The sequence below is a fragment of the Mus musculus genome, chromosome 9, assembly GCF_000001635.26.
Source record: "Mus musculus strain C57BL/6J chromosome 9, GRCm38.p6 C57BL/6J".
In the NCBI taxonomy this organism is placed as follows: Eukaryota; Metazoa; Chordata; class Mammalia; order Rodentia; family Muridae; genus Mus; species Mus musculus.
Genome location: NC_000075.6, coordinates 102895517 through 102909407, shown reverse-complemented (window position 1 = coordinate 102909407; position 13891 = coordinate 102895517). Strand labels below are relative to the sequence as shown.

The 13891-nt window shown below is 43.8% G+C and overlaps 1 protein-coding gene across 3 annotated transcripts in view; it reads right to left on the bottom strand.

Moving 5' to 3' along the window:
* Positions 1 to 1100: 1100 nt before the first annotated feature.
* Ryk (receptor-like tyrosine kinase) overlaps positions 1101 to 13891 on the bottom strand; it is a 73388-nt gene continuing 60597 nt past the window's right edge. For all 3 annotated transcript variants that reach the window (NM_013649.3, NM_001042607.1, NM_001284258.1), the window contains 5 exons: positions 12074 to 12206; positions 10840 to 10949; positions 10558 to 10717; positions 3235 to 3371; positions 1101 to 2558 (listed from right to left, as the gene is read on the bottom strand). In NM_013649.3, coding sequence (NP_038677.3) covers positions 2447 to 2558; positions 3235 to 3371; positions 10558 to 10717; positions 10840 to 10949; positions 12074 to 12206 — 652 coding nt within the window. In that variant the 3' untranslated portion in view covers positions 1101 to 2446. The remainder of the gene's footprint in view (positions 2559 to 3234; positions 3372 to 10557; positions 10718 to 10839; positions 10950 to 12073; positions 12207 to 13891) is intronic.

The following is a 13891-nucleotide window of genomic DNA, read 5'->3' as shown; positions in this document are numbered from 1 at the left end:
TTTTGTTTTGTTTGTTTCTTTTGTTTTAAATCCTGGAGCTGTCCTTACTACTTTAGAAACAAATCTTAGTTTTAGCCACACATGGTGGTGTTTACTATCCTAGCACTTGTTTGAGCTTAGCCTGGGTTACACAGCAAGGTACTGTATCAAAAAACTTTTTAGTGTTGTCAGCAGAGACAGCTTATGGTCGCATCCTGCACTCCATCAATTTGCTTCTTAAAAACCTACATTTTTAGTGATGTGGGGGGCGGTGTTCGGCGGTATTCACAAGCTATACAAATCACTGAAGGAGGATCAGCCGTGGAAAACGGACTCTTCCTTTCTTCCCTTGTCACTATCTCCACATAGTTCAGTAGAACAATCTACTGAAACGAGAGAGCATGCACATGTGCACAGGTAGCAAACCCCCAAAGGAAACAGAAGTTCGACTTAACCGGGACACAAGTCAGACAGCCACACTTTTCCTTAAAACAGTTCTGTCTAGATCTATGAATATACATATATACTCAGATATGTTATATATGGGTATACATACTCACATGTTATATATATGGGTACATACATACGTATGTATATGAGTATGTGCCTTCATGAGTTTATGACACCATGTACATGCCTGGTGCCTGTGGAGGCCAGAGGGATCCAAACGCAGGTGCCCTAGAAGGGCTGTGAGCAGTCTGAGCCATGGAGCCATCTTTCCAGCCCCAGAACAATGACTTTTAAAACAACTTCTATACAGAGAACTGTGATTTCTAAACATTGTTCTCATCTGAAACAATAAGAGTGCACTGAGTGTTGGAAGTGGGGGGTGAGGGAAGCTGAACTGCTCTGTGTAGGTAATGTACACACTGGCTGACTGGATGCTGACTTGAAGTACTAGTGTGTAATGTACGCACTAGCACTCATTGACTGAATCCCTTCTAAGATGCAGGCTATTAACAAAGTGGCTTAAGTTACAAAAGGTTCAAAGGAGGCATTTTAAAACCCAGACATTTGAGGACAAAGCATATCATAAACAAGACACCATATGCAGGACGCCCTATGCGGGACACTGAGCTCCTGGCTTGCCTCCTGGAGCCTTGGACTGTGGAAGCTGTCTTTTCAGATACTCTCTTTATTCACAAGACTTATTTTAATAGAACAGACCCATGTTCTCCCTCACATCCCTGAGAGGACAGACACAGAGGCAGTAGCTGCAGGCCCAGTCACTTCACAGGCCCAGGTGACAATCCCTTAGGTAGACCAAACCTGTGTGTAACTACATACATGTATTTGTGGACTCTCTCCATGATAAGTCCTTGTAGGAGTAACTCCAACTTCTTAACAGGCCCTGGCGGCTGAGCAGAGTCAGCTGTTCTTCTGTTAGGGTTTTGGAACCTGAGTCAAACTCTCAGGGGATAAAATGTGACTCCAAGACTTTCAGGACACGACCAACAGTCACACACTGTGAGCAGTATTTTGAATACCAGCATATAAAATGAGTCCTTTAATTTTTCAAGTGTTTTAAAAAAACAAATTTATACTTAAGCCAGCCTTGAAGATAAGCATAAAAATTACCAATTTAAACCAAAAACCAAAACTAAAACCCCCCAAACCCACAACAACAGAAGCACCGGCTCTGTGCGTAGCTCCGCCCAGGCGTGCACAGAGGGAACCGCAGCAGTAGAGAGGGGTCACTGTCAGGAACTGTGTCCTCTCCTTCCCCGGAGAGCAAAAATAAATAAGGTCACCACTGTTTTCCACAAGCCTGCCCCAGCCTTCTTCCAGCTCACAGGAAAGCTGACTGAGATGTGAACTCAGACCTGCTTCCCCAAATGTGAGCAGAGCCATGGTCACTAAACAAGCGATTTTCCATGCGGGGGCGATATGTTTTTTTTTTTTTATTTTTACTTTGTAATTTCTTTTTCTTTTTACTTTTTCAATTTTCCTAATATACTATCTTTCTTCGTATAAGGCAAACCAGACAACTTCGTAATGTTGTTTTTCCTAAGAAAAGTACCGCATTTTGAAGACAAACCACTCCCAAAAGTAGTGACCAAAATATTAAAATAGCTTTAAAGGTGAGTCACCTACATTACTTCAATGAAGTAAAACATTAAGAATAAAAGCAGTTGGCACTAAGACAGCTATTCCAAATATCTGTGTCTAAATAATTTTTAAAACTGTTTATTCATTTTTTAAAAGAATGCACCCCCTAGTCCAAAGTCACTATATTTTAAAAAAATTTTTGGCCAAAAAATGTACAAAACCCCTTTTGGTTCAACCTAGTAAAAGTGGTATCTAGAAAACACTCTGCGTTATTACGTCATCGTTAAAAGCTGAGGTTTGGAAGCACTGCTAAGGCTGGGTGATCTGGAGACAGTGTGCCCCTGCAGGCACTGCGCTGCACGAGGGGCATCCGTGACAGACAGGCACTTTCTTCTGAGTGGCGGAGCTGGGAGAGAAGTCAGACGTAGGCTCCCAGGGCAGCGTGGAACTCTGTGAGGCACTGGACCAGCTGCTGGAACTTAGGCCTCTCCTCAGGGTCCAAGGCCCAGCAACAGGCCATCACAGCAAACCTGCAGTGACATGGAAACGTGTCAGGCCTCCGTCAGCGTCCTGCCAGTTATGTGCTCTGTTTAATGGGCTGCTGGGGAGGACAGCCATGAGCAATCGCTTAGCTGTACTGTTAGCAGCTTCAGGATTAAAGGAAGTTAAGTTCTTTGGATTACACACAACCATCTTCAGTTCTTTATGAGAATACAATACTCAGAAAGTTCAGAGCTTTGTGTAAATACACAGAACAGTCAGAATAACAGGCTGCGTTGTCCTGGACGCTGTTGAGGAAGAACTAGGAAGAAGTGTTACCTGAAATTAAGACTCCTGGATCTACAGCAAAGCTACTATCTAAAACTGGCAGGGAAACCTTTTAGGGCCTCTGTAGACAACACATTGCTGTGCCACCATCCCAACCAGGCCCTGTGTACCCCACCGCCATGATGGAGGCAAGGAAGGAAGGCAAGGCCAGGATGAGAAAGGTGTCTGTCTCTGTCTGTGTTTACTGTCATGTAGTCTATGTGCATGTCTGTGTGGTTGTATGCATGTGTCTGTGCATGTCTGTGGAGAGCAGAGGTCAGCACTGAGTTCTGTCCTCTACTTTTTTCTTTACTCTGAAGGAGTATCTTACGTGCTTTCCTGCTTTATAGTAACATAGTAAATGCACCAAGGCTCATGTCTGAGATCCAAAAAACTCACAGTTCATCAGGGCAGTTGATTGGCTGGGCTATTCGGTAACCATCTTTCAGGTAAGCGGCCATCTCAAAGGGGTCGATGTCCACGTAGGGCGTCTGGCCCAGAGTCATGAGCTCCCACAGCGTCACTCCAAAGGCCCACTAGGAGAGGACAGCAGCACAATGAGGGGAACATTCTAAAACTGGGCGCTGGTGACTACAGACAGGTCACAAATAGCAACTGAACAAACTCCTAAATAAAGTGAGTACTGCTCATAAAACAAAAGCTACCATACTGGCTAGTTTCTCCAGCTGGTGTAGGAAAGAAAGCATTAAAATGCATTAATTCTTCAATGTTAACATTTGTATCATTTGGTCTAAGTAACTAGGTCCGTTCAAAGAAACCACTTCTATCACTGGCTATTCACCATGCTACCCCTAAGTTAACGAATTACGGTGGGAAATGGAGAACAACCTAGATGGACAGAAGATTCCCTCAGTAAGCGAGACATGCAGATTACATAACATAGAAGCAGTCATGGGTTTCTGATCTGCTTATTTTGCAGAGCGAGGGATGGAACCCTAGCATGCACAGAGAGACAATGTGTTGTTGTCACCATTTACAACTTTTAGGAACACCCTGAAAAGATACTGTCCAGCTGAGTAAAAGTCAGAGTTACCTAAAACCAGTAAGGGGATGAACAGTAAGCGCAGAGCCCAAGCAGAGGCACTGCAAGGCCCGGCCGGCTGACTCGGGCCTTCCCTTCATGAGAAGAACGAGCAGTGGAAGGCAGGCTCCACCACCACCCAGAGCTGCGGCTATGCTGCTGTCCAGGGCACGGTGGGGACAACCTGCTGCCACCTGTGAACCTGAGTTCACGTCAACGCTGGGGAGAGGGGGCAGCACCTGTGTAGGAGCTAAAGGGTTCTCACCAGTGCTTTGCGATGAGCCTCCAATCACATTCAGTTTTCACAACAAACCCTTGAACCTCACGCTGGCAGCTTAGGTTACCAGGCGAGGAAGCAGGTGAAACCTATGGCTGGCCAAGCACACATCTCAGTGAGTGAAAGGGCAGAGCTGGGTGGGGCACACAGCACATCCACACCCAGAGCACAAAGCTGGAGGTTACTGTTTCAGTACGAACAAAATCTGGAGACACTGTGTAAAATACACAGATTGTTTTTAAAAAAGCCTTTCACAGGTTGAATATCCCTAATGCAAAACACACCAAAATCTAAGTTATAGAGCTGACACTACAATAAAGAAATTTCCATGCCATGAAACTGTTTCATGCACAAAATCATTAAAAATATTACACAAAACAGACCTGTGTTTAGATTTGAGTCCCATTTATACAGCATATGTATGTATGTATGTATGTATGTATGTATGTATTAAGTCTAGGGAAAAAAACCCAAGCATTTTGGACGAAGGCTATTCAACCTATATTAGTGAACAATAGCCACATTTTTAACAGAATCTATAAAACAAAACAAAACAAAAAATCCATAATGGAATGACATTAAATATTGCTCTAAAAGGTGATCCCTTCCTTCCTAATTCCAGCTTCTACTGGTCACTGGAAGTCCTAGGTGTTCTTAAAGTTATAGTCTTAGTTTCAGGGGTTAGAATTTCCCACCTGTCATTTGGAGAATGGGGGTGGGGGTTGAACACAGTTCCCCCACTATCCATGTGCTCAGGGGCAGCATTGCCAGAATAGCAAAGCCTTTCAGAATCTGCTGTCCTTTCACCAGTGAGCATCAGGCCATCTTTGACAGAAGGAGGTATAAGTAACAGGTGCAGATGAATGCTAGCCTCTATTTTGCGAGTGGTGGTGGTGGCACTGGTGGGGGCAGGTCTCTCTCTGTAACCCAGGCTGGCCTGAGACTCCAACAACTTCCCTTCCCCAACTTCCTAAAGTGCTGAGACTACAGACATGCGCCAAGAGACATAGCTTCTGACCTTGTTATTTAAAATGAAGGACAAAAACTAGGTTTTTTTTTTTTTTTTTAATGAACAATATATACTGGCATGGTTTGTCAGAAAGTACACAATTGTTTTCATCTTAACGTATGAGGGTGAGGTCACTGAATGGGGCAGCTTCTGTGTGAGTCCTCTGGGAATTTAAAATGCCAGACAGGCTTCAGCAGAGCAATCGCCCCAGCCAGTTAACTGAGACGAAACCTTAGCACTCACTGGAAACGTGTGACGGGATACTCTCATGCTCTGCCCTGCCTGGCTGGGACCCCAGTGGAGAGCCACAAATGAACTTTCATGGGCAGCTGTTGATGAAGGGACCAGGGTCCTGGATGGCAAGGCACTGAGCTAGAGGCCTGCTTGAGTCTAAGGTGCACTGTGTTTGTTGGGTTTCTTTCCCTTCCTGTTTTACGCTTTTGGAGACAGATGCACCAACTTGAACCCGTCCCACCGCTGCGTTTCTGGAAGTCGGTAACTTGCTTCCTTTCCTAAACTTAGAGCTGAAAACAAATTCACCTGAGTATAAATCATACCTTGAGGCTCACTCACATCTGATGAGACTGATTTTAGGCAAATGAGGAAGGAACGTCAGGAAGGAATGAAAGCGATCTACTACATGAGGGGTGTGAATTAGGAGGCCCAGCAGCAGAACTTGAGAGACTCCACCATGCCTCCACCATGTGTACATTTTGAACTCCCGATGCCCAGTGTGATAAAGCTAGCGGGTGGGGCTATGGGAGGAGTTAACACCATAAAGGTGGAGCTCCCAGGAATGGGAGCTTATAAAGTCTTATAAAGACCTCAGCAAACCCCACTCTTCCCTCTGCCATGTGAAGAAATAGCAGAAAGCAGGACACTGATCAGTGCCCTCATGCTGGACTCCCCAGGCTGCAGAGCTGGAGGAATGCAGCCTGTGTCCTGAGCTACTGGGTCTATCCGCCTTCCTCAAAAGCCAGCATCTGCAGCTGCTGGTGTGACCAATCCTTAGACACCTGCAGACCTACACGCAACCGACGGCTATCACAGAACTGGCTGCTCACGCCACTTTCTCCGCCAGCAGACACTCGCACAGGGCTTCATCGGAATCCTGGGGTCTTCTAAGGGAGACAGTAGGAGCAGAGAGTAGGAGCACGTCTCCAAAGCGCTCCAGAGGAGAGATGCTCAGAGACGCGTGAGATCCTGAGAGAGCAGTACTGCAGACAACACTGCCAGGGGAGTCGACCACGTCTGGAAATACAGCAACTGTTCTTAGAGTGATCCCTGTACTGCTCGTTCTTAAGAAACGCCAGGACAACCAACGCTAGAGCAATACAATGAAGCAGGACCCTAACATCAAGAACATTAAATCTTAAATCTCTATTTCCTAAACCATGGTCTAAACTGATCCTTTCATGTCTACATTGTTCTTCTGTCCCTACACTAATTCTCTTAATGTGAATTTGATACTGAAATAATAGGTCTAAGATTGTTGGTGTATAAAATCTGCAACCATGAAGGAAACACACAACTAACTACTGAGGATCTTCTAAGCCCTACCTAAAATTAGTAATGGAAAATATGAGACAGAAAGAGTTCTCTGCTTTTGAAAATAAGAAGCGTCTTTCAGAAACTCCAGCTTTCCCTTAGACACCACCCGCTGTACATGAGTCTCCTGACTGAGCCTACTCAGTATCTGGCGATGGCCGCTAGAGCACTTGGCGGACTGGAGCAAGATGGAGCATGCTGCAGATGCAGGCTCTGAATGACTGCAGACTCTGCTCCCAGGACAATGTCCACCGGTGTCTAGAAAGAAACAGCAGGCACATGGGGGGCATTTGATTTGCTCTATGGCCTAGTAACTATTCACATGCCTTAAAAAGGATCCCCCGAGTGCCATAAACCATGCTGATAAGATTAGCATGGAAGTCATTTCTTTGATTTGTTTTTCCCAAGAAAATGCTTTTTAAACACAATGTAGTACCACAAAGACGAGGAAAAACAACATGAAACTCTCAACTGTGCTTTCCTGATTGCATTCACCACTCAATCGGTGGCAGACTCTTGACAGCTGAACTGTGTTAGCTACTATAATTATCTAAATAATTCAAAGGAGGCATCAATCAAAAAGTATTTTTTCAAATAAAGGGAAAAAAGTCGTAACAGACATCTGAAGTTGTGCCTACATTTGGCAAAAACATAGAACAAGAACAATACCCAGACGTCTTCAGAGTGCCTATGTGAGGTCCCATCTTGGCATACTAGACATTCGTAACTAGCTGGATCTGGTTGTGTGTACTTCCTAAGCTGACAGTTAAAAGCTGATGTTAACGTTATTAGAATCTTAATGTACCAACATATTGGATGTTTCCAGATAGAATTACAAAAACAAAGCCCAAAGTGGCAATGCGTTACTATTATGACAAAACAACCAACCAGTGTGTTTCTAAGCAAATCATGAAGACTCCTTAACTACAAAACTGCAGAACTATAAGGTTCTTTCAAGGAGAAAAAAGGGTCCTGAGCTACACCTGCAAGTATGCACTTACACACCTGCAAGTGTGCACTTCCCATGTGCAGATTCAGTGGGAGCAGGGTTACAGTTCTTAGTACCTGATGGTGAAAACTGTTCAGCACCCTTAAGAAATGACACTGAGTTTCAACCTCAGTGTACAACCTTTACAACCCCTCCTAGCGCTCAGGAGATAGAGGTGCTTGGCTCCTTAAGTTCAAGACCAGCCTGGTCTACAGGGCAAGTTCAAGGACAGCCAGGGTTAAACAGAGAAACTGTGCCTAGAAGAGAGAGAGAGAGAGAGAGAGAGAGAGAGAGAGAGAGAGAGAGAGGGAGAGGGAGAGAGAGAGAGAGAGAGAGAGAGAGAGAGGGAGAGAAAAAGAGAGAGAGAGAGAGAAGAGAGAGAGAAAAGAGAGAAAAGAGAGAGAGAAGAGAGAATGAATACGAATCCCACCTCCACCCAAAGAGAGCAAAGTCAACATGTGTTCATGTGTTCAACATGTTAGCATTTTTAACCCCAATGTTAGAATGTAACAATAACCTTTAAGAATTTAAAACAATATGCAATGCCCCAACTTGATGGCAGAATTTTAAACTAACAGCCTATCATAGTCACAGGAAAAGACATAAATATTTCTTTTGGTCCCAAGTATTCAAGGCAAAAGATACTTATAGGGAGTATTTATGCATATGAAATGCGTCTGGAAGAATTTAAGGGAAAAATCTGATCATTTTTAGGAGTTAGCCACGTTAAATTTAATGAAGGGACATTCTTACAATAATATGCTAAGCTCAATTCAACTTGGAATAAGACAAAACACATGCCTGTAATCCTAGCACTTAGAAGGCTGAGGCAAGATTTCATGCCCAAGACCAGCATGGGCTGTAATGAGGGAGAACTTTGTTGAACTGGGAGTTGGTATTCTAAATTTAGAGAATTATGTTAAGATGTCCAGTACTGGACTCACAATGATCAAAACAAAATGAAGGAGGGCCATTTGAGGAGTCACATGGAAACCTACAACAGAGATTTCTTAAAATACATACATATATGAAAGAAATCTAAATGGAGTCACCAAATAATGGAGGAGAGAATCCTCCAACTAGACATCTCTCCACCAAGTGACACCTCTAGTGACAGGATTTAAGGCCCACTCCATGAGACAAAACCCATGCCTGACACTGCTTGGGTGGCCAAGAACCTAGCTTAAATAGACCACAGACCTATAAGAAAACCAAGTACTATTGTTATGCCAAAGGAATTTAGCAATAAAATATTGCTGTAATTATTTAATCTCAAGTCAGGGTTTCTACCCCACCTTTGATCATTCAGTTCCCAGATAAAATACACGAAACTTTTATCATCATAACAAGACTTAATCAGCACTAGAGTTGGGCAGCTATCTATCCTCTACACTACTAGAATCTATTTCCCCATTAGTAACCCGGAGTTATCACTTGCCATGCTCCATCTGGGCTGCCCGTAACTTCACTGCCAGTCCTCATGGTTGTCCTTTTAGGACTGACTCACCTAATTCATGGCTCCTTCCTTCTTCCCTCCTCCTCCCTTTTCTCAACCCCAAGCTTGGGAACCCCGAGCCCTGCCCATCTCAATCCTGTCCAGCTACAGGCTGTAGGCATCTTATTCACCAATCAGGGATGACTTGGGGGCAAGGCCACAGCGTTGTCAGTCGGTTCTCTGTGTAGATTCTCTAGTCCTTGAGGTCCAGCAGGCCTTGGGAGCTGATATTTAGCATCACAGTACATAGCAAAAGGCCAAACCTCAACGATACTCCCCTTTTTAGTCCAACAAAAGGCTCTTTTTCCTCTCAGATATAAATTGAATACAATTATAACAATTATGAAAACTATAAGGCATGATATACACTTATAATGTCTAGTCCATTTATATCTGAGCCCTGAGCAATTTGTTATAGAGCCAGCAAAATCAATACACGGGGGGAAAGCATGTGCACTAATCAATGTAAGTAACGAGTAGGAGCTGTGTCAGTAGCCCACTATTAAAGGGAGACGTGTGAAGCATACAAGCCGAAATGGAAAGGCAGCTCTGAATAATAAAATAAGCCAGACGCCCAAACACAATCAACCCAGGTCTTAGATGTTGAAACATGAGATCAAATCCCAATTATTTTACAAGTAATGTAGTATTGTCAAATGATGACTTAGGGACCTTAATAGCCAAACTTTTTAATCTAATTTCCAAATACACAGCTACAGTGTGCAACAGTCAAGAGATAAAAACAAAACAAACAAAAATCATATTACTTTTTCATTCTTTCTTGATACACAGTCACTATGTACCCTAGGTGGGTCTGGAACGATAGGCCCGCGCCTCCAAGTCTGGGCTGATTATGATCTAGACTAGAATAAAAAGTAGCGGGACAGAACCTTACAACGGACGAGTAGATGCGGCTTCTGGAAGCACATCACTGAGCAGAAGGGCTCAACTCTGTGCTCTGGAAGAGGAGAAAGAACTACGCTGACACCTAACAGGAACAGTGTCAGGACTGCAGATGAGAGAGGCTGCAGACTGAGAAGAGAGCATGCTCAGAAAGCAACCATTCTGCCTTTAGTAGCCACTCAGGCATCCTGAGACTTGTGCAAGGAGATGATAGTGGCCGCCCGCTCCCTAACCTCAGCGCCCCTCAGTGGGAATGGTGCTGCCTCAGCTGGTGTGAGCAAGAACACAGGATCTGGGCCGGTGCTCTGCTTTAAGTGGGCCAAGAGGGAGCTAAGTACACAGGCTCTCTGGATGAAAATTTCAAGGAACAGCACCAAGATTTTTAAAAGAACAAAACACTGACTGTAGTGAAACAGAAAGCTTTTCTCTACATGCTGTTGACCTGGGCTCCAGTACTTACCACGTCACTAGCACTAGAGAACTCATTATTAACCAGACTTTCCAGAGCCATCCATCTCACTGGCCTGTTCTCGTTGTCCCCTAGGCAGTGGTAGTCCATAGGAAACAAGTCTCTGGAAAGGGCATTGTCTGTGATCTTGACTTGAAGAGTGTCGTCGATGCTGAAGAGAGAGACATGAACATAGAAGGTAGCAGGGTGTTAAGATGCAGCATCACCACAAACAGTCTGTGTGCCCCGGGACTCCCAGACAGAGGGCAAGCCCAGGGAGCGGCGGACACCTACACACAGTTCCTAGCAGCCAGGTCTCTATGGATCACTTCTCTCCTCGCCAGGTAGCTCATCCCGCAGGCAATCTGAATAGCCATATGGACCAGATCTTGCTGGGAAATTGCCTGTGGTAACAGAGGAAAAGAAATGACACAGTCTGTAGATACTGCAGAACTAGTTTGGGATCTGATTACCTGAGTCTACAGTCCCACCCCATAACACTCCCTTGGACCTACTTACTGAGATTTTGAAAACCTATTTCTCAACCAAGATGTGCTCTGGCAGCACGGAATACTGTTCATCCATTACAAAAGCCCCTGTTGGGTAGCAGGATTTACCACCGATGAGACTTTATCCATGACACTTATCATTTTCATGTATCTCTCTAGTGACTGGCTCTTTTCTTTCGTAGTAGTAGGTCTTATCAGATTATCACCACCACCACCACCACCACCCTGGGGTGGGGGCAGCATTCTACCAAAAACCAGTCTCTCTGCAGACACGCTCCTCGAGATGCCCGCCGGCACTGCAGGCTGGGCAGGGAAGTTCCTCTCCTGGTGACACCCACAGACCACGACCTCTAACTACATGGTTCTAACCAGAGCTTTAGTCTTTTAGCTTAAACGACATATCATATACATTAAGAGTCAAATACTCAGTGCAGATCTGAGTTTGTTCTTCTTATTAACTACAAGAAGTATGCTATTTTAAGTCTTAAAATCAATTTAACAAGAACAGAAAATATAGCAGACAGCAAAGCACCCAACAGACTCTCTGATCACTACCACAGCACGTCGGTAGTGACAAGAGAGAAACTTAAACCGTGGCGTCTCACAGTCAGGCACATTAAGGATATTCCTGATTATCCCCCACGATCCTGACCTCCAACCTTCAGTGCCCTTGGCACCATATGGTTAGACCGCTCTGCTATGATTTCTATTCCAAGAAAGGAAATCCTAGGCCGTCTTCAGAAGTTACTCCGGAAGAGACTTTGAGATGCTGTCATAGGACATAAGAGGTGATTTATGAATGAAGGTGTGGCGAACAATGAGAAACAGCATGGGCCAAGAGTGCTCCACTGGGAAGCCACAGGCCATCTTCACGGTCCTCTAAATCGACAGCTTATAAATATCTCCTGGTTCATTCTGAGGTCTTTTTTTTTTTTAATCTTTAGACACTATGTGTGTGGTTATTAATATCTACTTGCAAAACCATTAGGAATTTTTCATATTTAGGGAAATTTTCTCACCTGTGGATTATTGGCTTCTACTAATTTGCACTGCCGAAGAAATAATTTAAGATTCCCCCAATTCATGTATGGCAATACCACCATGGGCTTTTCTCCTTCTTCTATGCACACATGAGTAATAGGAAGGAGGTTTCTAGAAAATAATAAGAGATTTGGAAAAATGCAAGTGAAATCTAAAACCTTACTGATTTATCTTAAATAAAAAGTAATAAAGATAATCGAAAGCAAAATGAAATTCCAAACACACTTAAAAAGATTATCATTAAAATATTTATTTACAAATGGCCTACTTCTTAAACCAGATGTGAAAAGTCCTCATAAGTATGAGCTTTCTTTGTAGAATAAAAATGACTACCCAGAATGAATTCCTTTGTATTAGATTTGCTGACGGCCATGTTAATCCCCACCCTAAAGGCCAGGCGCAGACAGCTGATGGCTGCTTGGCCAGCTTGGCCCGGAGCTCATCATCACGCTGTCCCACCGACTTTACTGTCACGCTGGAAATCAAAAAGGCCCCATCCCCGCTGCAAATAAAACGGGACCATCAAAAGTCTCCAACAGGTTGAAACTGTCACAAAGTCAAATGCTTGCAGTAGAATTTGGAACCTGAGTTTTGAAAACAAGATTCACTCTGTGTGTGTGTGTGTGTGTGTGTGTATGTAAACAAGATTCACTATCTGAGTGATTGTGTGTGTGTGTGTGTGTGTGTGTGTTTGTGCATGCTTGTGAGAGTGGATATGGGAGTGCATGGGGGCCCTGCTCCCCTCCCCCACTTGGCCTTAGTTTTCAAACTTGTAACATGTGAATTTCAAACAATTCTTATGTACACAATAAATAAGAATGCACTGAACAATCTTGCATACTTTAATTCTCATGGCACTCATATACACACACACACACACACACACACACACACACGTCCCATCCTCCTGTGTAATGACACTCCAGCTGATATATGAAAATAACTCACTTTCCCCAAGGTTGTAAGTATTTAAATAATTACCTCCTCTCTATTAAGCCAGAAATAACATAGACTCAATTTACATACTCAGTGCCACCTCCTGTGTGGTTACATTTAATGCATTTTTGAAACACATACATAACAATACCCTAAAAGCACTATTTATTAGTTCTTTATGGCTTCATAAAGAATGAGTACATGGGGGCTAGAGAGGTGGCTTGGGGGTTAAGAGCACTGGCTGCTCTTCTAAAGGACCCAAGTTCAAGTTCTAGCACCCACATGGCAGTCTGTGACCCCAGTTCTAGGGAATCTGACACCCTCACACAGACACACTTGGAGGCAGAACACCAATGTCAAAAAGTTTTTTAAAAGATTAATATGAAACATAAAAAGGTGCATTAACAAGAGAAGTCAATAGGATATCAACAGTGAAAAGTTGCCCAAGAATGACAAAGTAACACCTTACAACTGAACGATCAAAAAATGAAAAGAGCGGGCTGGAGAGATGGCTGAGCGGTTAAGAGCAATGACTGTTCTTCCAGAGGTCCTGAGTTCAAATCCCAGCAACCACATGGTGGCTCACAACCATCCATAATGAGATCTGACGCCCTCTTCTGGGGTGTCTGAAGACAGCTACAGTGTACTTACATATAATAAATAAATATCTTTAAAAAAATGAAAAGAACTCAAAGAAACTGAGGCACAACCCACACATTCACAGGACAACCACAAAGACAAAGGGGAAGCTGCAGAAATGTACCAAGAGGCGCTGTCTCTGACTTGTGAGATGACAGTAAGTTTCTGCTTGGCCTTTGTGTCCTAAGAGTGTCCCCATTGCCAGAAGCATCAGTCTCTAA